This window comes from Chrysemys picta, chromosome 18, assembly GCF_011386835.1.
Source record: "Chrysemys picta bellii isolate R12L10 chromosome 18, ASM1138683v2, whole genome shotgun sequence".
In the NCBI taxonomy this organism is placed as follows: Eukaryota; Metazoa; Chordata; order Testudines; family Emydidae; genus Chrysemys; species Chrysemys picta.
The window spans coordinates 8244752-8268930 of NC_088808.1; the positions used below are offsets into that span (position 1 = coordinate 8244752).

At 53.1% G+C, this 24179-nt stretch overlaps 1 protein-coding gene across 1 annotated transcript; it reads right to left on the reverse strand.

Annotated features, from left to right (window-relative positions):
* Positions 1-160: 160 nt before the first annotated feature.
* On the reverse strand, positions 161-23655 carry LOC101941347 (ER degradation-enhancing alpha-mannosidase-like protein 3). The gene is given in 21 exon segments (XM_005309113.5): positions 161-1595; positions 2583-2771; positions 3342-3507; positions 4380-4568; positions 5159-5279; positions 5710-5864; positions 6769-6934; positions 8566-8690; positions 9142-9225; positions 10127-10210; positions 11492-11617; positions 12430-12527; positions 13056-13161; positions 14322-14456; positions 15161-15314; positions 15785-15897; positions 18623-18662; positions 19738-19838; positions 22207-22252; positions 23407-23495; positions 23497-23655. Coding segments are annotated over 21 exon segments (2418 nt in total). The 5' UTR covers positions 23533-23655; the 3' UTR covers positions 161-1500.
* Positions 23656-24179: the final 524 nt, after the last annotated feature.

Genomic DNA, 24179 nt, shown 5'->3' on the forward strand with positions numbered 1-24179 from the left:
AACTCAGCTGGTTACCAGCTTTCTGCACAGGCCTTGTGCTAGGTTTAAAACTCAAGCAAGTTCCCATGAAGAAGGCTGGCCAGTAGAAAAGTCCTAGTAAGACAGTACCCCTGGCCACCTGCTTTTCCTTTAGGGTTTGTGCAAAAGACACCACATTCTATTAAAAGGGCCCATATGAGGAATGTTTAATTTACTCCCACCAGCTGGCAGCCAAGGCCAGTTCCTTTGCAACATCACTTCTCCACTGTGCTCCTGAAATTACAGGGCTCAAGTCTGACTCCCATTAAGAACTGAAAGTAAAGTGCAGATTTCAGAGGCCCAGCACAAGAGAAGATTGCGTCTCTCGGCTGCCCCCCTTACCGAGCAAGCAGTGCCCCGCACTAAGAGGCTGTAGAAAAGTTTTCAAATAGCCTTTAAACTACAGTACAAAAATGGAATTCTCAGGCATCCCTTCCCAGAAGGGACAGGAGGAGAAAGTTTATGGTGCCTCTTTATACAAGATTTTACCACTACATATGTCAGAGAATTTCAATGGCAGTGCAGTAATTGCAGTGAATTGTTTCCTCCTTGAGGAGAAAGTTTGATGCACATACAGATGGATGCAATCTTTCTCTCTCCCCCCACCCTCCCATTAGTCAGTACCAGCTGGTCACTAGAAAGGCACCATAGGTCAGTTGTAACAAATTGCCAAGCCTAATTTACCCCAGTTATCAGGTGTAGATTAGGTCTCCCAGCTGGCCACGTACCCCTTCCTTGCTTTCATACAGCCATCTGAGTTGTGCCACAGTTTTGGGTTCAACCACAGCACCTCCTAAAGACTTGTAAAATTTCAATTAGGCTTTTAAAAGCCAAGCAGGCAATTTAATTCCTACTGTTTAGACATGCAGTAATGAGCTTCTGACACTTGTTGCAGAGGCCAGTGGGATTTCTAGGTGAAGATTTCCTACCTTTCCCTTTCAAAGTACCAGAGAGACTGCAGAGCCTAGCCCATCACTTGGAAGTGACACAGCTAGAGAAAGTTAAAGCTGGGCTTGGCTTACCTTCTTTGGTACAAAATCCCCTGCTCTTTATTTGCAGTAAGATCAAGGAAAGGGCTACAGCTGATACTCCCCTCTGAAACCCCTTCACTTGCTCACTCTTGGTTTGTTAATGTGCAACATCTTTCTATTTCAAACACACACGGCCCTTAGCATCACCGAGACGGTGGGCAGAAGTGTTGTTAAAAAAAAATGGAGATGCTACTGTCATGACTCACTTGCATTTTGGCTGGCAGCTAAATGCCACTTTTCCCTTCCTCCAAATTACAAACATGAAAGTTCCTGAGGTTTTTGGCAACTGGGTTTCCATCCTGTGAACTGGGACTCGTGCTCTGCAGTAAACGGTAGGAGTGCAACACCTCCGCTTTTTCCATGCTCTTGGAGCAGCTTCCACAGGGGGGGTCAGACAGCTGCCTTCTAGCTGGCCACTAGCCTCCTGGAGAGCAGGAGAAGCAGCCTCCACTCATGCTTGGTCTGGAGCACTTGTCACCATCCCGGTGCGGGTCTCTGTGGCTGCCTCGTGCAATTGACTTGCAGACAAGGGCTGGTCTGTGTTTTCTAGAAATGTAGAACAGTTAAAGGGTGAAGGTTTTCAAAGGCCAGATGGGAGCTGTTCAGCGTGGCTCATTCCAGTACCAGCCCTGGTATGAACCTATTTCTGAACACCTACAGCTCCTTTCAAGCCAAACAATCGATCGATTTGAAGGGCAGAGGGCACTATCCTCATCTGCTCTCCTGCGTAATCTTACCCACTAATTCTTAATCAAGGCTAAGAGCTAGCGGTTGAACCAGAACAGGGCGTCATGTCCCAAAACTGATAAAACCAGAATGCATCAAAGGGTCCCAGTGCACCTCCATGCACCAGGTCACACCACCAGTGGTGCAAATTTGTCCCAGCCAGCCCCTCCCCCATTATCAGGATCGAGGGGTGGCTGGGCCAAACATGACCAGCACTGGGACCCTGTGCACAGGGTGGCAATGCCCACAGCAGGGAGCTGAGCTGAGCTGAGCCCAACCCAGCCAGCCCTTGGGCCCAGAGCTGCTGCAGGGTGAGTGGGGTGGATGCTACACTGCACCTGCACCACCACCCCCGCACAGGATCTGACACCCTCCCTCCCCTCAATCTAGTCACTGGGTTGCCGCAGGCCATCAACAAAGGCCTGAGCCCAAAAGGTTGAAAACCACGGCACAAGAGTCCCTCTCTCAGAAAGAGATTCACTCTTGACTGGAAAAAAAAAATCCACCACCCCCCTTGTCCTAAAGGCGACCTACCCTCCCCGGTAAAGTTTACATTATTTCCCCATGAATTTGGCTAGTTCCACTTCCAGGCATTCGATCTTGGACTGCCCAAGTCTGTTATAATACAGCTAATTAACAAAACCCTCTCCCCTGAAATGAGGAAGAGCCCAAATCAAAATCCAGCAAACGGTCCCTGCCTGTAGTGACTGGGGAATCAGTCGGCTCCAAAGTGCTTTTGCTCTTAATTCCATCTCCTCTTTCATCTCATCCAGTGCTCAGCTCCTACTACGGTTTGGTTCCTCTTACCTCCACCTAGGAACACGGGTTTAGTGGCCAGCAGCACATCCACATTGCGATGCTGGGACAGTGCATCTAAAAGGACTTGCCCCTCCTTCTGGAAGAGGAAGACAAGGGGGATGACTATGTCACTGGTGCTTCCATCTCCCACCATCTGGAACAGAACCATCTCCTCGCTGCAGCTGCCTTCAGCATTGTCTACAGAGAGGGAATACGAGAGCCCGTTTCAGGGTCAGAGCTGGGAGCATTCTCTTACTTGTACATACTGTCACACTCCATGCACTCTACTGATGGGGCAGGTTTGGTCTGACCCACAATTTCATGCCGGTAGGACGATTGGAGGTCACTTGTACTGTACATGTTACTGACGAGGGGTGGGGGGGGAGAGGAGCAGGGTTCAGATGCCGAAGGTAACTGCAATTCCAGCCCCCATAAGCCACAAGCAGTAGGCACAAGCCTGCAGTACTTTTCTTTACCCTGAAGGACAGATACACATGGTACCTCGGTGAGCTTTCCCCCTCTATCTAGCAGGCAAGGGTTTTGGAACAAACAGATACTAAAGGTGCCCAATGCTCTTCTGGTGCAAGCCCCAGCTCCCAGCCCCAAGGACAAGCTTTTGCCCCCAGTCATCTCCATAACCGCATCAGAATACCCACCATCTCCCAGCCCCCACCCACTCCTGTACCGCTTCTGTCAGCAGGACGTGACTGGTGCTGTATGCATGTGACAAGCCCCCAACACAGGCTAATAACAGTGCTTGAGACTCACCGATGAAAATCACCCCCGAGGCTCCTGCTTCCTGCAAGTTCCTGGCTTTGGTGGCAAACATGCATTCGCCTCTCTGGGCCAGCGCCATTTTCCCTTGCACCTCCTTCCGGTTGCTGATTGCTGCACAGGCCTGGTAAGGTTCACTCAGCACTAAGCTCCCTTTCACCTGCAGTGACACACGCACAGGGAAGCTCTTCCAGCAAGGCCAGTTTATACCGCACCTAGGGCAGTGAGGGCTGGTCTGTAACTGGGGCTCTCAGGCAATGCAAATCATCTCTAACGAGGGGCTATTTCAGTACCAGTAAGTACTGGGCCTGTTCAAATTTCCTAGAGATACTGAGGCTCAGGAGTGGTGTGAGATGCACCAGTCAGCTTACTGTGTAGGAGCCCTACTTCGTCCCTTTCAGGTAAGACAGAGGATGCATTTACCACTGTAGAGGCAGCAAACAGCTGAAGGAAGGGGTGTACACACCTTGCACTTGCATGGCATAGCCAAGACCCCTAGGCTAGCTTCTATCTCTGTGCATACCCCCCCTCCAATACCATCCTGCCAGTTCCAAAACTGTTTGCTTCATGCAGTGGGGCCTGGCTTCTCCTTAGCACAGGTTCACAGAGACGAGCCCATGTTGCAGGCTATTAAAATGAACCCAAAGAGCAATTCCAGCCCCCCGGGACGATTCCCAACCTCCAATCACGGCCTGCAGGTTTCACTCCTTGGAGCAGGGATGTTGCTTCGTTTAAAAGTAGATCAAACTTCTGGGCAGAATTTTTATTCTCCTGATTTTTTTTTTTAAAAGTGGTCATCCAATCCGGGAGCAGAAACAAGGCCGTGTGACTTGGTGACCAATCACATAGCACCAATAGTGGACAAGCAAAGCAAACCATTTGGAACATTATTCAGTGAATCCCCAGAAAGCCAGGCTCAGCTGCCAAGCCAAGGGGGCTTCCATCACTCGGCTCCATGGCCCAGCAAGGAGAAGCAGGACCGGTTAAGGCACTCCTGCTGGCCCGGCTATTAGCAGTGAACAAGTCACCCACCCCGTGCTCCTGTTTGGTCAGGTCCATTCCAAACTGGGCTGGTCCAGCGGTGAGTACCGTTCTCCCAAAAAAGGGGGGCGAGAGAACTTGGACAGCCAGCGGGGAGATGCCTTGCTGCTCTGCTGCAGGCGGGTCGACCAGCTCGGTGATGAATTTCAGGCTGAAGAGCCCCAGGGGAGAAGCGTCTTGCTGCGGAGGGAGAGAGACAACACTGTACGGGCTCTGGCAGGCTAGAGTCACAGAATAACCAAGCTAGCAGCGCCGGTCGGAGCTCCGTCCACCCTACAAATGACGGCGTAGAGCCAGGGGAGGTGCTCGGGCAGGACGGTATCGCAGCACAAACAGGGCACTGTGCCACAGGCTCATTCTGACCCCCCTCCGTCTCAGCTCCCCCAGAATGGAGCGAATCCGCCCCACATATCCCCCAGAGCTGGCAAGAGGTTTCAGCGGCGTATCTGTTAGAGCTCCTTGGAGGAAATAAACAACCCTACGTGGCAGTGATGGACAAAGCACTGGGAAGCTTGACTCATGCGACCACCAAGAGAGCTGCAAAAACGTGGCCGCTTGGTGGAGTTTGGGCTTTAGACACTGCAAGGAAACGTGAGGAGGTTTCTTTAAAGTAGTTGCTTACAAGACAGACTCAGCTGTCCCTATGAGCAAGCAATTACCCAGGCGACTGGAGCTGGGAGGAACCATGCCAGGAATTCTCACATTGGCCTTCCAGCGTGACCAGCGGCAGGCAGAGCACGACTGCCACGCATGGAGCACTCGGCACTCACCTTGTGTCGGAGGCTGGTCAGCTGCACGCTCCTGTCACCCAGAGGGAGCAGGGTCAGTCCCATGCTCTTCAAGATCTCCAAGGGTTCCATCCTGGTATCATGGAAAGGGAACTCAATCCCCCTGAGGGAGACCAGGACCAGCCATCAGAGTCAAGGTGACAGCAACACAACCCGTCCCGGAACAATGCAAGCCCAGGCTCCAGCAGACAAAGATCTAACAACATCCAACAGCTGGAAGCTGAAGCTAGACAAATTCAAGCTGGAAATAGGGTGCCAATTTTTAAGGGTGAACGGGATTAGCCAACGGACCCCACTACCACGAGGTATGGTGGATTCTCCATCACTGGCAGTTTTTAAAACCAAGATCAGTTTTTTCTACAAGGCCTGCTCTAGTAGAAACGCAGCTATTGGACAGGAAGCAGGAATGCAGAACGGGAAGTCCTACGGTTGGCATTATGCAGGTCAAACTAAATGATCACAGTGGTCCTTCTGGCCCTGGAATTTATGAATCGCCGAGAGCCCGTGGGAGTTACGCAGGGGCTGCCACTCACCTGAAGAGCGCCAGGCGCTCTGCTCCTGGTTGCAGCAGCTGCTTGTGGGCATCCCGGATGGTGCGGGTGAAGGCTGGGTTATTGGGGAAGAGAGTCTGTGCGCTGGGGCAAGAACGGGTAAAAATCTCCTCCTCTCCATGGCCCCTGCGAAACATCTACAGTGAAGGAGACAGGGATCAATTTCTTCTCTCCTCTCGTGCAGCCCCCTGGGTTTGGGTGAACAACGGCCCAGCACTGACTTTGTCCTCGAACACTCAGCAAGGGACTGGCAGAGCCGCCCAGCCACTCCAGTGACCACATCAAGGCCCGTGACTTGTCCCTTCTAGTTCTGAAAATCCATTAAAAACCCAACGTCAGATGAGCTCAGGCAAGTTAGATGCAGGTGGTCATGGTCAGTGAGTGTCATGTCCCCCCGCATCCCACAGTGCCCCATTCACAGAGGATGAGAGTCTCTTGGCAGTTTAACTCAAGCTGTTCAGATCCTCCTGGCTGTTAGCTGTGGAGGGGCAGCGTGGCCTAGCGTTAAGACACCAGACAGGGACTAAGGAAACCTGGGTTCTATTCCCAGCCCTGCCGCTTGTTTGCTGGGTAATCTTGGGCAAGTCACTTCCCATTCCCATGCCTCAGCTTCCTCCTGTTAGAGAAGGAGAATGATACTGACCTGCGTTGTCCAGCACTTCGAGATCTGCTGAGGAAGAGCGTTAGATATGAAGAGCTATTAGCCCTCTGTGGACTGTCACACACGCATTGGCCGGGGAGGGAAGCTCTGGCTGCACATACACCAATCCCCCCACCCCGACGTTTCATAGCAATGCCGACCATGTTTTAAAAATAAAACTAGATACAGCAGTAAGCTGCCTAAGGGATTCAGGAGCCCAACTCCCACTGGAAATTCCTTCTCTCTCAGGCTGGGACCCAACACAGCTGGGTTTAAACCTTGAAAAATTACCAGCCAAGTTGACCTCCTCCTCTGAAAACAGTCATGTGCCCTGAAGTCATAAGCTGCTGTGAAGCTAAACATGCCCCGGGCACCCTTAAGAAAGCCTACAGCTGACGTACAGTCATGTTCCTGGGGCAGGGGGGCCGGGCGGTGGAGAGTGACAGGGGCAGCAGGTGGGCCTCGGTGGTGAAGATGAAATCGTCAATGTCTAGAGGCAGATCTCGCTTCTCTGTGAAAAGCAAGTAGAGGTACTTAAACATCTCGGCCAGGAAAAAGGAGTCCATCCTGCATGACAAAGAGAGATGAGTCTGAGAGGCTGGGCCTGCTGAGAACGAGGCAGCAAGAATTGAAAGAGCCTGTAAAGATTTATTCACATCCCTAAAAATCTCTGGCAGATCACATCAATCCTCTTTGCTTTGCCCGGTCTTGAGATGGCCGGGAGAAGCAACCTCAGAAGTCTCCCTCTACCTTCAAGACCCACATTGCTGCTGAGGAAATGCTACCTCGTCACTTCATACAGCAACCCCCTCCCCCCCAGGAGATGGCATTCCTACGTCCACTGCAGACAGAGAACACACAAGGGGACTAGATTTCCTCTCGATCCAACATGGCTCAGAATTGTCTTCGCTCCAGGAGAGATTCCGACCCGTTTGCTACCCTGGTCCCTCCCTTCTGTTGGCTTCCCTGCGTCAGTCATTAGATTTAGACTGCGCACTCTAAGATAAAGGGCCGCATCTTTATGTCAGCGAAGCACTGCGTAAGCTCACGGCGCTAGAAATGTCATTTTCATTAAGCTAGGGTGTCCCGTGGAATTGCGTGAAGCGGAGGGTGGAGGTTTTGATCTTCAGATAAGTCTGAGACAGACTCCAGAAGATTAACCTGGTTCAGGCAAATTCAGTTCAGCCCAGCTGCAGGGCAAGGCAGCTCTGTTCCAGCATTGTACTCGCTGGACATGGCTTTAAACACTTCCTTCGCAGGGCAGCGACATGGTCACTGGCGAGAGCACGGTGGGATTCACACACACTGCACCATCCCCACTCGCACCGCGCAAGTCGGTATTAATAACGAAGTGTTCCCTGACTAGCCCCCGATTTCCCACCACATCACAGATCAATCAGAACAGCTGTGAGACCAATAGGTTGTTCCTGTGGTGGGTGGCGTTATTGCTGGTGATGGGGTTTATTGGTAGCATTCTAAGGGCTTGTCTACACTACCACTGACTTGGGTATAAGGTACGTCGCTCAGGGGCGTGAGTACTGCACGCTCCGGAGCGACAGCGCTCAGTGTAGACAGCGCTATGCCGACAGAAGAGCTCTCTCCCATCTGCTTAGAGCGTCTTCACCAGGCGCATTCCAGCCGCACAGCTGTAGGGTGCAGCACTTCTAGTGTAGACTAGCCCGAAGGTTATGTCTACACAGCAGCTGGCAGGTGTAATCCCCAGAGCGGGTAGACATACATGTGTAAGCCATGCACTGAAAAACAGCAGTGTCACTGCAGCAGCATGGGTGGCCGCTCAGGTTAGCCACCGGCATATGAGCCCCGGGGGTCAGGCAGGATTTGTACCCTGATCTGGCTGCAATGTCTTTCCGCTGTCAAGGAAAACCAACACCCATCCCCCTCTACTTCGGGGGGGAAATGAAACCCAAGAGAATTAGATTCCAGTCTGGCATCGGAACCCGTGTAGACAGCCCCTGTGTCATCGGTGCGCAGATGCAGGGACTCACCCACACAGCGCCAATTAGCTGACCCCAAAGATATGGCCCATTGAGACATTCTCCACTGCACGGGGCCCAGGACGTCCCATACCAGACACCGGCTCCATGCCCATAATTCCCCACTGGCCCATTCCACTCCTGGTTAGCCCTACCCCCTGCCCGTACAATACTTCCCTCTGCCCAGAGAGGAAGGGGGTTTACCTGTCCTCGTGTCGGCCCGTCCGTACATCCTGCACCGCCGCAAAGCCGCAGGCCACCCGGGCATACTCGTTCAGGCTCTCCACAATGGACTTGCCCACCTGGAGGTAGTAGGGGTCTCGGGTAGCCTTGGAGAGAAAACAATTGCAATTCAGCAGGCCACCAACTCACTCTCTTCCCAGCATAGTGAAGTCCGAGGGAAACGGTGGCTCATTCACAGATGGACGTGACAAGTCACTAGCCGCAGGGTCAATCCTGCGTTGCCATCCCTCAGGGGAAGGGAACGAAGAGCTCCAAATCTCCATTCCCCGTGATGAACACTCAGCCCGCTAAGTGATCTGACCAACTCTCACACCCCAGCCGCTTTAGGACAACGGCTTCGAAGGTCAGTTTGGAATAAGAGCAAGTCACTGATCAGCCAGGAGCTGCCGCCGCCCGCTCTTCTCCCCACCAGCTACATCTCTCTAGGAGCGATGGCACCCTCCGTCCTGACACCCCTCTGCTGCTTCTTTGGAGGAGTTAAACACATCCACTTTCAGCTCATTGGTGTTTTCAGCCAAGCCGCGGGACGGGACTAACCTTGTACAGGAAGTAGGTACTCTCGGCAAACTCCGGCCGCAGAGGATGCTGGGCCCAGTACACGGCAAAGTCGGACGTGAACGCCTTTAATGAAGGGAGAGAGCTCACTAAGATACAAGCTGCCATTTTCACAACAGACACTGAGGGCTCGTCGACAGGGAGACTTAGTGCGTGGCAAGCCAGGATGTAAGTCTACAGCACACTAGCTTACCTGGCACTAAATGGCAACGTGGACCTTACTCCCACGCCCTAAGAGTTCCCTAATACTCCCGCTTGAAACAGCACGAGACCCTTTAGCGTGCTGGAGCAGGGTCTATACAGACAAGGCACGTTCAAACGTTGCCAACTGGGGGCCCTGATGCAAAGCCACTGGAGTCAGCGAGAGTTTTCTATTGACGTCCCCGGGCTTCGGATCCGGCCCTGGCGAGCTAGTGAGGTGCAGAGATGGGAGAAGAGCGTGAAAGGCCGTAGGGGATTTTGCTTTGGCAGCTAAGGGCATTTCAACCTGGAGGGCTGGGAGGAGAGTGCTAGGGTCCAACGCAGAAGGAGCAGCGGTTGCAACATCGTTATGAAGACCATATAACGGATGAAAGGTGCAAACCCTTGAGTCCCTGTCCCCATATCGAAAAGCCCACCGATGTCAATGGGAGTCTATCTATTGACTTCAGTGGGCACTGGATCCAGCCCCTAATCCTGGTCATGGAAGCTAGAAAGAGAATGCAGGGGAAGGTTCTTAAGAGTCTGCAGCGTGGGGCATCAATCCCTGGAATACGTCTGCCCCCAGCGGGGCACCGCCCGACGGTTCATACTCCCACCCCGGCACTCTCTGCCGCGGTGACGGGTCACTCAGCAGCAGGAAGGACGCTGGGCCTGGTATGCAGGGTGAGAACAAGGGAGGCTGAAGCGAGGGAGGGATTTTTCCCCCGTGCCCAGAGACCGACGGGATCACAGCGCAGTGACAAGGGGAAGCAGCTCGTTCACTCACCTCCGGAAGGAATTTGTGTTGCTTGGTGACCTGGTACAGCATCTCGTGCGTCTCGATGGCAGGCTTCAAATCCCCCCTCAGCACCTGGGGACAGACAAAACAACCCCTTGTTTCCCTGGGGCACAGCAGGGGGATAAAAACGGCCTCGGGGCAATCGCGAGGCACCAGAAACGCTCCCGGCTCATAACAGTGACAGGAGGAGAAGCGAGATCCTGGCTAGGGGGTGATTTGTATTCAGCACCGGCACAGTGAATTTAGTGCTAGTCAAAGATGCCGGCTGGCTGGCACGGTGTGCACAGGGCAGACACAGCAAGGCAAGGGCTGTGCAAGCTGCCCTCCCATTAGCCCACCGATATGACTCACCCCTTCGGGGACGGACCAGCGCTAGGGGGTGAGAGAGGATTCCAATCTAATCCCATTCACTCTTTGGCCTCACTGCTGCCACCCAGAGGCCAACAAAGGGAAGAAGATAATTAGTGCCAGCTACGTGGATGCAGAGAGAGAGTCTCAGAAGCTGGACTGAGCTCCCACCAACTCATTTCACATAAAGGTTATAACTCTCCCACGTCAGCCATAATACACCTGCTGCTGCCTCCCAGCCAAAACCATGGGAAAGGAAGGAGGGCGGGAGGGTATTTTAGCTTCAACCACCAGCAACCTGCCCATAGCTTATGTCCTCCCGGACACATTTCCCTGATTGACCTTGGGGTGTACCCTTGAGCCACCGCCGAGCCAGGCTGACTGGATCAGCCAGGGTCAGAGCGTTTGACAGATGGACATTTCACCGAGCGAGATGGCTTGCAGCGTAGGTCTCCAAGAGCCCCAAACCTGGCTCCAGGACCAGCTTTTGCAGGAACACAAGGGTGAGGAGGGAAGGAAAAGTGGTTAGGGCACAAGCCTGCCATCTGAGAGACCTGGATTCAATTCCCAGCTATGTGCCACTGACTTCTTGGGTACCCCTGGGCAAATCACCTGTCCTCGCTGTGCCTCAGTTCCCCATCTGTACAATGGGGATCCTAGCACTGCTCTGCCCTCTGAGACGTGGGAGGCTAAATACATTAAAGACTGTGAGGCACTCACATGCTATGGTAACAAGGCCAGATGTGTACCTGAGCACAGAACGCATCAGCTAAAGGCCGTACAAGTGCCGAAGAGCAGAACCGTCGGTTAATTTCAGGCAGTCCGATTGGGTGAAGGTGCCGACCCTGCTTAAGGACCTGGCCTAGCGCTCTCTTTTTATATTAACCCACCTGCCACAGTCCCGCCCCTTCGCTGTGCCAGGCCCATTAAAACCAACAGCTAGTGTTTACTTGGCAGAGCCCCGCGGCACTGCCGAGTCCATTCCGCCCGGGGCTGCGGCTATACCTGGAGGCCGGGGAAGAAGGCCAAGAGGGAGTCCATCCAGCTCCGGATGCTGACTGTGGGGTTGTGCATATGGACGTTGAGCAGGAGGGGAGGCTGGCTGATGTATTTCATTATGGCCACGTAATGCTAGAGAGAGACGGACACAAACTCGGTTATCCAACCAGCAAGGCAGAGCGCTCTGTAACCCAGTAAGACAGCAGGGAGCAGCAGAGTAGGGAGGGCTTAGAAAGATCTTCCAATTCAATAGGAAGGCTCCTCCGTGGAGGACTTGGGAATCTGGGACTATCTCTGATACACATGCCTAAATATGTCAGTCACGGGACACCGTGGGCATGTCGTCCATGCTCCCACAACTCAAACGGCCGAGCAGGGCTGGCTCCCGTTCCGGCTGAAGAAACATTCACCTGGTGGCCAACAGCCAAGCATGGATCATTTCTGCCACCAAGTCCTTCTGAGCATTTGCTGGCCTCACCTACACTAACTGCGGAGAGGCTCCGAATGCCGCACAAGCCTCCCCATCGCCCCTCTCATAAGGGACGCCAAGCTCTGCATCCTGGCAATGAAACGGGGGCTCCAAAAATGGCCCTTGCTGGAAAGAAAGCGGTGGCATGTTTGTGGCAGCAGAGCAATGCACCTCCCCCCAGCACTGGCTGCAAGTTCCTACCCAAGCGAGGAGGTGCCAGGGTGGCCTGCCAGCTCCTGACCACCTGCTGCATCCCTGGCACGCTGCCACTGGCTGCTAAGCAGAAGCTATCAGCAGCCACTCCTGTGCAAGGAAACAGATGTAGACAGGCTGCGCAGCAGTGGGGCTTTCATTGGTGGGTCAAGCTGGCCTCGCACCTTCAAAATGGATTCGCAAATGGAAGAGGGAGCAATGGGTGATCAACCCCGTTCCTCCAGAGAGCAACAGAAAGGAGAGCGCTCCCCTGTGTACTCACAGCGTTGAACCTGTCCAGGTAGGTGTCATCCCCCAGGAGGATATACGCCTTCATCAGGTACTCGTAGTACGAGTCGATCCCGGCTCCGACCCCGCTATCTAGGGGAAAACGACAGGCAGGGAAGCATGGGAGCTTTACCCAGAACACCCCTGCACAGGCACCCAGAAAAGAAGAATGTTGCAGGCTCCCTTGCCCTGTGTGTCTTGGTACCACCCCTCGGGGGTCTACACCGCACTGTCACCCTCGCGTCTCCTCGCCAGCACTGGCCAAACCATCAGCAAGACAAATCTCTGGCTACGTCCCGGCAATGAGGAGAGCATTCTTCCCCTTCCCAGGGCAGGGCAGGGCGAACAGCACCCACCTTCGGCACACTGCCAAACACAGCTCTGCCCAGAGCCAGCAGGGGGCACTGGCTCTGGGTCTGCCATGGGGGTTGTTCTGGTTCCCCACCACCCAAAAAAAGGGGTGGAACACCATTCCTTAGCACTCCGGCACAACTCAAGCCCTGCCACTGCACCAAAGCACACAGGAGACGGCGTTACCAGCCAGCACATCTCTGCCCCCAGGCAGCCACGTGACACCGGTATCCCTTCAGACCCCCAGCTCCGAGCCCGGGATTCACTTACCCCTCCGCACCCAGTCCCCATTGTGAATGTTGATGACCGTCCCCACCAGGTCGTTCCCTTTCTGGCGCTTCTCCCAGAGAACATCCAACGCTCTCCGAGCGGTGTCCTGAGAACGGAGAGAGGAATGAACGTACACAACACACAGTCTCCATATCACCCTCCCCTCTACCCAGGAACAGACAGGAGTTGTTCCTACGCCATTCCTTACGCTTATTAACTAGACCCACCCTACAGAGCGAGGGGACAGCATCGGGGAGCAGGTCCTACAATAGGGCTCAGGACCTTTGGGCTCTGCCACTAACTGTAGGGTTTGAGACCTCGGGCAAGTCGCTGTGCCTCAGTTTCCCCACCTGTAAAATGGGGGTGATAACACTTCCCAAGCCCATGGGGATAAATCCAGCCCTGTATTCCACGCATTCAGGTTCCACTCAAAAGCAGAGACATAAAATAGAATCATCTCCCCCTTCATGCCCAGACTCTCTCCCCCCCCGGTATGTTCCTACTGCTTAGCCAAAGCAACGTCCAGTTTGCTGAATCCTGCATGGTGCACTGGGGCTGCCTGCCTGGGCGGATGCCGTATATCCCCCAGCTGCCCGCAGGACCAACCAGCGCCAGGCCAGGGACTCCATTTCCAGCCATCCCTCAGATTCCAGTGGGGAGCGGGGCAGGGGGAGGGTGAGCAGTTGTCCTGATATTATTGGGACCATCCCAATATTGGGGGCTTTGTCTTATATAGGCTGCCTATTACCCCCCGCTCCCCATTGTCCTCCCCCAGGTCCCAATTTTTCACACTTGCTATCTGGTCACTGAGGTAGGGGTGTTGTGGGATTGCTCACTTGCCCCCCCGCCACCCCCATTTAGCTTGTAGAGGAGGGCAGGCTGGGATCCTGGTGACATGCGGATGGACGGGCAGCATGAGGTCTCCGTTAGGCTGAACGCAGATGGCACGGGGCCTGTGGGTTCCCAGTGGCCGTGTGAAATAGGGCCTGGCGGAGAGCGAGGGGACTCAAGCATGGGGATGGATAAGCAGCAGTGGGAGGGTTTGACAGAGCGTGTCTGGCTCCTGGCGTTGAGGGGCTTTGCCCAAATCTCTGTGCAAGTTCAAGTGAACCAGTGCAGACCACGGAGAGGCATTGTGAAATGAAGGGCGCCCCACATTCCGGGCTAGCTCACCCCAGGGACTCCACCAGGTCTGCACAGAGGATCTCCTGGGGCAGGAACCTGTCACGGCTGTTTGCTTTTCCCTCGAGCTTCCCAACCACTTACTTCGAAAACAGTCTCTTGCGTCAGGCGACTGAGGGCAGCAAACTCCAAAATCATGGTGCCAGCGCAGGCCGTGCAGGTGTCCAGCTCAGTGCCTGTCCGGGAGTTCGGACTCAGGACCCCATACCTCAGGTTCACCTGGATAAAGAGATGCTCCCTCAGTTTCACTGGGTGTTTTCCCTCATACTTGTCACATGCGGCAATGAGGTTATTCTACTTTTGTGCAGCACTCTGTCCTCCAGCACTTTACAAAGCATCTGCCAAAATGCAGCCACCTCTGGGGTGGAGGGTAGCAAACAGCTGGCATGCAGCACGTTGCACCACAGCAAGGAAAGGGGCCACGAAATTGGGCCACACGTGCCCTACTGTCAAAAAGATCAGGAAACCTTTGTCATCCAGACAGACCGGGAAGGATTATAAACAGCCATCTGGAAGTGCCCCTGTCCCCACCATAAGCCACATGGAATATTTCTACCTCCTGCAGCAGGATGCAGGGGTCCTTATGGCTGCAAGGAACTTGGGTGCCTCAGACCAGAAGCAACGGACAGGGCAATGCAGAGCCATCTTGAGAGAGCTTTGAACCCCTTTCAGTCACTCAGATGCGCTGGGATTTTAGGGCTGCCAAGAAGGATCAGCCCCACCCCCAGCTGGGCGTCTGAGTCAGAGAAATGGCTTGTCAAGGCAGGTAGCACTCAGCGGGGGGTTCTGGGGAAGCACACAACCCGCTGGGACCCACATGTGGCTCCAGACCCCGTAGACCTTATTGGTGCTTTGTTGTGGCTGTCCGTGCCAGTTCACACAAAGCCTCCCCTCGTCCCGGCTCAGATCCGCCACTCCCTTACCCTGGGGTACGGCAACCCGCTGGTGGTGTTGAACGCGGGCAAGAGACGGTACCCTAAATCCCGGGCCAGGTGCAGGAGCTCGTCCTTGTACCACTGCAGCCGCATGCCTTGTGCCTTCAACATGTCGGCCATGATGTGACCCCCCAGCAGGCCCCTGCAGGACAGAGAGGGGGAGCAGGGTCAGGCTGCTCAGAGGGACCCTGCAAGTTGAGATCCCAGAGGGCTCATTTCAGGAGCTCGGCGCCCACTTTCCTCTGCTGGGATGAGCAGATGCTAGGCCAGCTGGGCCCCTCTGCACCCGCCCCCCAAGGCCCACTGGTGAGCCAGGGGCCCAGGGCCTGTGGTGATGTCCCCGCTCTCCATCCCCATTGAACCCAGTGTTCATACACAGCAAGCAGCCTTCCCCTCTCCCCCAGGGCCACTTCTGCGCCCTCAGACGCCACCCAGAGCCACTGCACCGAAGAGCCACACCGCAAAGCATGTGACAGAGCCCACGGGTGGGCAGCATGTGCCTGGGCACTGAGCTGAAGGGGACAGATGGGGGGGCACAGCCTTGGGAACTGGCACTGACTCTGTGCTCTAAAGGGCTGCGCGGAAGGGGCCCTGCCCCGGCCTGGAGCTCACCCCAGCACACGAATGTTGGTTTCAAAGACAGAGACCACCACGTCGTTGTCCAGCCGCACGTCCAGGACCACCTTCCGCACAGCGTCCTCAAACTCATCCAGCTTGTTAAGGACCTGGGCGGCCAGAGCCACGGGAGAGAAGAGATTCGGGTCAGCGACGTGGGGCGCGCCCCACTGCCCTTCACCTCCCCTTTCAAACACCTCTGACTTTCCTGGCTTTCAGGACCCTGCTCACAGCCCCCGTCTGGCTACCCAGTTCTCTCCTCTCTGCACTCTGGTTCCCCCTCCCTCCATGGCACCTCATTCCTTTCTCCCACAAGGGTGCCTGGCATATCTGCCCTGAGACTGTCCACTACACACCCTCCTCCGCCAAATCCCCCTCCACACCCACCTTCCCCTCAGCCCCTCGAAAAAACAATCCAACTGTTCCCCCTCAGCTAGAGCAAACCCCTCCTTTGGCTGTATGTTGTCTGGTCTTGTGAGGTGTGTACAGCCCCCACCACACTGCTGGGTACTAAACAAATGATAGTCACACCAGCAATTCACTGACTGCTCACATTCCAGCTCGGCGTCACCTACTCAGACACACCGTTTCAGGGACAGCTGATCTAGCTATTTTCGGTACTTCCGTACACCGCCCCCGCCCCAGTATCCACCTCCTGGACCCCTGAGAGGCAGGGCAGTGCTGTTTGGGGAAATGAGGCACAGAAAGGCTTGTCCAAGCTCACACAGGCAGTGTGTGGAGGAGCAGAGAATTGAACCCACGTCTGCCAAGTCCCACGTTTGCACCCTAACCACTAGGCCATCCTCCCCCTCAGATGTGCTTTCTGGCTCACTATCTCAATGTGGGCACCTCAGGTCAACATTGCAAGTGGGTAGCAGGAGCAGGGCCTACACAAGTGTATGTGTTATTTTGTTTTGTTTTTTTAAAAAAGCCTCATATCCCGGATGCAAGTGATCACATCGGAATCTCAGCTTCATTTAGAGAAGAGTTTCGAGCCCTCAGGGAGAACAGCTTCAAACCATGGCCTGAGTGCATACTACAGGTTTAAAACCCAGAAGGCAAAGAATAAGAACCCACATTTTATACTAGAGTGCTTTTTAAAATCTCATGATTTCCTGGGACCTGACTCATGATTTTCAAATGCTCGGGGCGGGCAATACCAGTGGGTGCAGGGGGTGGAGGGGCAGCACAGCCAGAAGGACATCGTGGGCTCTGGAAAAGCATGGCCAAGAAGGGAGGATGATTGCAAGCTCTTTGGGACAGACACTGTATTTCTGGTCTCTGTTTGTACAGCACTTAGCGCAGTGGGGCTCTGATCCATGCCTGAGGCAACTAGGACCTACCGCAATACAAACCACACACACACACACACACGCATACACACACACAAATAAGAATAGATTAAGGCAGCTAAATAAACCCAGGATCATAGAATAGACAACAGGATAAGGAAACAAACAGGACATAATGAAGGGACAAAGAAGTCGAAGACAGAAGCAGAGAAAGGAAAGCATGCCCTGAATTGATCGCTACTGCATCAATCAACAGAGAATCTAGGCCCCAGAAGGGGCTCTGGGAGAGAAAATTAACTGAACACGGGAACATGTTTTGAATGAATAGGCATTAATTTTTCTGTTTGTCACTAGGGGGAAGAATGCAAAGAGTAAGATTCATTAACAGAGAAGGAAAAGAAGAGGATACTAGAAACTAACAAATTACAGAGACGTGGGGGGAGGGGAAAATCAGGGAATCTAGGTTGTAGCATCTAGAAGTCTCAGCGGAGATCAGGGCCCCATCATGCAAGGCACCAGACATATTAAGAGACAGTCCCTGTCCCAAAGAGCATAACACATGTCCAGGAAGGTCATTTTTCATTTTGATTATATTCTCTTTTGTAAGCAAGAAGCACTCATGCTAAAATGAGAGGTTTCCTGGCTTTAACCGCATTGCTTTCAAACGCAGACAGACTGTCTGCTTTTATCTCCATGCAATACATAAAGCACAAGCACTAAACCTTGCACACAAAACAATACAACACTACTGTTTATCCCCATTGGGCAGTGGTGGAAGCTAGGGTCAAGTGACTTGTCCAAGGTTAGACAGTCAGTAGCAAAACTGGGAAGAGAACCCAGGAGTTCTAGACAGACCTGCATGAAGGTTTGCTGACCCTGTGGTTCTGGGTTTCATTACAATCCTGAAGTTTGGGGCAGGTTTGGCCCCAGAGATCCATAGTCTTTCGGCAAGCCTAAGCCAAGATCTGGTCTGAGAAGAAACCCAAGCATAGCTTGGGAGGGGGTTCAGCTGAGTTTCACCTGCAATGGCTGGGTTTGTTTAGCACTCAGATGAGCTATGCCTGGGGTGGAGGGAGGACATGTGGGCTGGGAGTAGAGAGAAAAATCAAAAGTTTGCATGAACTCCCATGGGCCAAATCTGTCTTGTGCACTAACACTTGACAATGCTCCAGCCACTAGACAATACTTCCTCCTGCGTCCTATTGAAAACAAGTCCCCCTCACTCTAACCACCACTGAAGATGCCCCAAGTAACTCCTGATCCTACGTATACTTTAATTGTACTTGTCCATCAAGAATGTGAGAGAAGCCCTACAGCTTTAAGGTCGATTCTTAGCTCATTTGAAAAGAAGCAAAAACAGCAGAGGGGAACGTACAGTCCAATACACAAGAATGAAATGGAAACCCCTCTGTGCCAGGAACTCAATCTTGCTGGTGACAGATACCAACGCCTGTAAATGCAGACACCACTAAAATCCAACTCAACAGATCTAGACCTGCCAACCCCCCGATAAACTGGTCTGAGAAGCAGATTGCTGACTTACCACAAGCGTATCCAAAGTGTCAATTAGAGTGAGGGAAAACCTACAGTTTTAAAAGAAAAGAACACATTTTAAATTCAGATGAAATTCGATCTTAGAAAGTGAATTGGACCAAACAGTTAGCTGAAAACACGCCAAGGGGCAGATTTTCTGAGCTTGGCACTTGCATGAATAATGGCACAAACTGTACAAGTGTTTTTTTTTTTTTGCAATTGATGTAACTGTGCACACAAATGGACACACAACCATCTGTGCATGCCACTGCAGGGGCAAAAGAAATCTTTGCACTTGCAAATTAGATGTATAAATATTCATTTACAGAGAGGCCTGAAAATCTGACCCATGATATTCTAGCTAGAGTAGGTCAACATTTTTACTCAACTTTTATTTTTTCCCTTTGGATTGAAATGCTGTGGGGTTTTTTTTTGTTTTTTGTTTTCGTTTCTCCATTCAAAACACAAATTTCTGCAATAAGTATCCATTTTCAACAACTTTTTTCAGGTTTTCACTGAAAAACCAAACGTTTCAGCCAAACCTGAAATATTTTTGATTGCTGAAGATTTGTATTTTTGCTTTTTTGTTATTGGTTTTTTTTTTGATGAACAATATTGTGCAGAAAAAAAACTCCGAATTTTTTGCAAGAACAAAAACCGTTTCCTGACCAGCTTTCATTCTATCCCTCCTTGATCATGAGGGGAAAAAAATGCACTTTAATTGCTGAGACTGACATTACAAATAGCACCTCCACTTCCCCCTCTTAAGGATCCTTCCAGCAGAAGATCTGAAAGTACTTCTCAAACATTAATGAATTCAGTCTCAAAGCTCCCATGAGGAATAAATATCACCATCATTTTACATGTAGGGAAACTGAGGCAGTGCTGTGACGTGATTAGCTCTTGGTGATACATTACAGTGAGCCCAAGTGTCTGAGCTGGGAATAGAAGCCCAGATTCCCAGTTTGCTGTCCTAACCACTTGTCTACTTTGTAACACACAACCAGAAAAGCCACAAAACGCCCTCACAGTAGCAAAGGAATCAGAGGACGCTTGTGGCCAACAAGTGCTTCGCAGGCTGAAGTGCGAAAGGAGGAAGAGGAGGAACCCATCTTGCACACTCACTTGCCAAGGGCGTCATCGACATCCCCACGACTCGGCTCCATCCCGCGCACTCGGCCCCGACAACTCAAAGGCATTAGCTCGTCTGCAGGATATGCGTGTTTCTGTACAAGGGAGGGGAAATCCCACAAATGCTCAGTTGACGGTAGATCTAGGACTTGGAAACCGTCTCCAAAGACTGTCAAGTGGGCCGCTTTTGAGGGAAACTAGGCCCCTTGCCATTCCCGTTGCAGAAGAAATGCCTCTCGTCTTACGCTGCTTGTTCCTTGCTCTACAGTTACACACATGCCTTATCAACCTCAAGCCAGGACCCAGGAAGCAATGGAAACAGCTGTTTAGAGCTGTGGTGCATTCATCCAGCTCTTACGCTAGGACGGCTAATACTCTGCCAATCTAAAGCACCTAGCCAAGGCTGCTGAGGGCTTTGCAAACATTCAGTGAAATCCTGGAGCTCCTACTGAGACAAAACTTTCAACATCAGTCGGATTTTGCCTAAGTAGGAGCGAATGCAAACCAGGGGTGAGGATTTCGGTATTTGGCTCTTTAGTTATGGTTAGCCCCATTTTACAGAATGCGGAGTGACACACAGCTCACCAGTGGCAGAGCTAGGAATAGCATGCAGATCACCTAATTCATGCTGACTGCTACACCAGGCAATCTCCATAAGAACATGTAATATACATCTCCAAGCAATTCTCACAGTCAGGACAGCTACCTTCAATTCTATGTCATTTAGGTGAGGGGACAGTCGGAATTCTGGACAAAATTAGCCTGGCCTCACCAGCCACAGAAGCTCACAGAGCGAGCAAGAGTTACGCTTTGTTCTGATGGACAGCCGCCTACTATCTGCTATCCCTACTCTACGGGCAAGAGATAAGATGAGGAAGGTTTCCCTGCTCCATTTGCAAGTCTCCTTGAGTCCGGTGGATTCCAGCCAGCACCTGAATGTTGTCCAATGCCTTTGCATGTAGGAATTTCTTTGGTGGAGCTTTAGACCAGGTCTACACCTAAAACATAGGTCAACCTAGTTATACATTCATAGATTCTAGGACTGGAAGGGACCTCGAGAGGTCATCAAGTCCAGTCCCCTGCCCTCATGGCAGGACCAAATACTGTCTAGACCATCCCAGATAGACATTTATCTAACCTACTCTTAAATATCTCCAGAGATGGAGATTCCACAACCTCCTTAGGCAATTTATTCCAGTGTTTAACCACCCTGACAGTTAGGAACTTTTTCCTAATGTCCAACCTAAACCTCCCTTGCTGCAGTTTAAGCCCATTGCTTCTTGTTCTATCCTTAGAGACTAAGGTGAACAAGTTTTCTCCCTCCTCCTCATGACACCCTTTTAGATACCTGAAAACTTCTATCGTGTCCCCTCTCAGTCTTCTCTTTTCCAAACTAAACAAACCCAATTCTTTCAGCCTTCCTTCATAGGTCATGTTCTCAAGACCTTTAATCATTCTTGTTGCTCTTCTCTGAACCCTCTCCAATTTCTCCACATCTTTCTTGAAATGCGGTGCCCAGAACTGGACACAATACTCCAGTTATGCCGCTCAGGGGTGTGAAAAGTCACACCCTGAGAGACATAAGTAAGCCAACCTAAGCCACAGCATAGACACTGCTAGGTTGGTCGATGGAAGAAGTCTTCTATCAACCTAGCTTCTGCCTCTTGGGGGGCTGGATTTACGACAGTGAGAGAGAAACCCTTCCATTGCTGTAGCAAGTGTCTATACTACTGCGCTGCAGTGATGCAGATGCAGCGCTTGTAACGTAGGCATACCCTTAGCGTCCATTTAAAGAACAGAAAGGGGGAGAGTTTCTCATAAAGAAGGCAGCTCTCTTTTTGCCAGGTGTGACCCTCTGAAGGTTAGAATGGAAACAGAAAAGACCCGTCGGTGTGTGGCCATGGTATGGTGCTTGGCAGATACAAGACCCGTCGGTGTGTGGCCATGGTATGGTGCCTGGCAGATACAAGCAGCTTTCCAGTCTCCTGTATATACCCGATACAAGAGCCCAGGAAATGGGACACTGGGTCTGGTCCTTCCTGCCATGCACATACCACTCCAAAGGAGGAGGGAAGGGTCTTTGCCCTCAAAACTCCTCCATACCATCCTAATGGAGACACAGCCCCTCCCAACTCTCCCCCGGGGTTGGAGCAGTTCAGCATCACTCCCCAGCTTGGCCCCAGCCTAGCCACAAGAGGAGAGTAACTTCAAGGGAGTTGGGGGGTGAGTGGTTGCCGCATCTGGGCTGCTTCCCCCATGTTTCCGTTTTAACGAGGGTATTTTTGGTCATACCGCGAGACTCTTGTATTTTTTTCTGCAGTTATAGAGCACCCCAAGCTACCTGACACGCTGGAGGGTGGGAAGGCTGCTGGGTAAGCAGGGTTAGAAGAACAGAGAAGACATAAGACTCAGGGTTTTGTCCAGAGACACGTGAGCAAGAACGAATATAAAAATACAAGTTACCATGTAGCTGCCGTACGCGTGGTCAAACATCTCCACGACCTGGTCCCTGGAAAGGAAACAGCAGAGAGACCATGGGAAGCTCGGCTAGCCCAGAACGGCTGACCATTGCCACTAGACTTGAGAACGCTGGGACTTCCGTTTCATTTGAAACGACAACGATCCAGCAACGATCGATGACCTGTATCTATTCTAGAGCCTTTTATTAAGTCAGTGTTGAATTACTGGTCCCGTTCCTTTTCAACTATCGTCATTAGGTTAAATTGTGTACTGAGCAGAGAAGGTGCCAGCTCTCCACAGGGGAGCCTAGACAGGGCAGACAATGGGGAGTCTAAACAGGGCAGACAATGGGGAGTCTAGACAGGGCAGACAATGCAGGCAATGCACAAGATGTTCCAGTGCTCCCTAGGGAGATTTTTTGGTTCACATGAACATATCCACGTTTTTAGCAACGGCACCCTACAAAGCTCATCTCTTACTCCTAGACAATGGGAAATTGTGTGTGTGGGGGGGAAGAGTTTTTAAGTTGTCTGTCTTCCTGGTGCTGAGTTATATTAAATTGTTCTGCTGCAGTCAGGCTCATTACGGATGTATTTTCAAGTTAGGTCAAGTGTTCCTGGAGTGCATAGCAATTGCGACTGTACGCTCTTTGGCTCAGGGGCTGTCTTTCATTATGGACGTAATTATGGACAGCGCCTTGCGTAACAGAACCCAACCCTTGACCGGCACCTCCCTGTGCTACCATGAGATGAAGTAATCCTGCTTCAAAAGGACGCTTGTATAACAAACACCAGCACCTCCCTCCTAGCCCCTACTTGCGTCCATACAATTGTCACCGGTGGGTGGTGGAAACCCAACTTTCCCACACACAACTTGTCTCACTGTACATCTGCCGTCAGGCTGGGGGTGGGGTCCGGCTGGACTTGTATTTGGGGCGGGCAGAGGAGGAGACCCGATGGGGGTCTCCAGGCACCAGGGGGCCCTCCGGGGGGGGGGGAGGTTTTCACCTGCCCCCCAAGCCCGGCAGCAGGAAACCCGGCGCCGGGGGTAAGCGGACCCAAGCGGACCAGCCCCCGGCGAGCCCCGGGGGGGGGGGGGAGGTCTGGGGGAGCTGCGTGCTCCTCAGGAGGGGAGGGGGAGCCCCCCCCGGGTCCTGGCTGGAGGAGGGGGGGGGCAGACAAACAGACACAGGGCTGCTCTCACCTGAGCTGGCTCTTCTCCGCCGCCCCCACGGCCGCCGCCCCCGCGGCGAGGGGCGCCCATAGCAGGGCCACCAGCACGCCCAGGGGGGGGGGCCCGAGCGCGGCCCCCGCCCCGCGCTAGCAGCATGAGCTGCGCGGTGCCCCGCGCCCGGCCCGCGGGCTAGTGACGGTGTAACGCCCCCCGCCCGGCCGGGACCGGCCCCCGCTGCCGGGGCCGCGGCTCCGCCATGGTGCCCGGCCCAGTCCCCCGCCCCCGGGCCCCCCGCCCCAGCAAGGCATTCTGGGACATGCAGTCCCGCTACCGCCCGCCCCTGCGCGGGGGCTGCTGGGAACTGTAGTTCCGAGGCCCCGCCCCGCAGGCTCCCAGGGTGCATGGCAAGCCCGGACTGTATGCAGATGACTTGTTAGCAGACTGACTGTATGCAGATTACAGCGGGGGCAAACAGGCTCGCGAGCTGCATGCGGAGCCCCCTCCCCCCACTCCCCCATTCTCTGCCTGCTAGAGTGGGGGCGGGCGAGGGGCTTCTGCCCAGCAGGGATGGGGGCCCGGGGCTTCAGCCCCCCCGGAGACACCTGCCAGGGCTCTGCGCTTCAGCCCTGCTGGGACTCTAGCCCGACGGGGCGTCCCTGCAAGCCCTAAGCCCCCCCCCAAAGCCCCTCCCCACAGGGCTGAAACCCCCCGACCCAGCCAGCACGCCCTGGGAGCTGAAGGCCCAAGCCCCGACAGGCGCGTCCTGCTCTCCAACTTCTGAAGATCGTATCAGTCATTTTGAC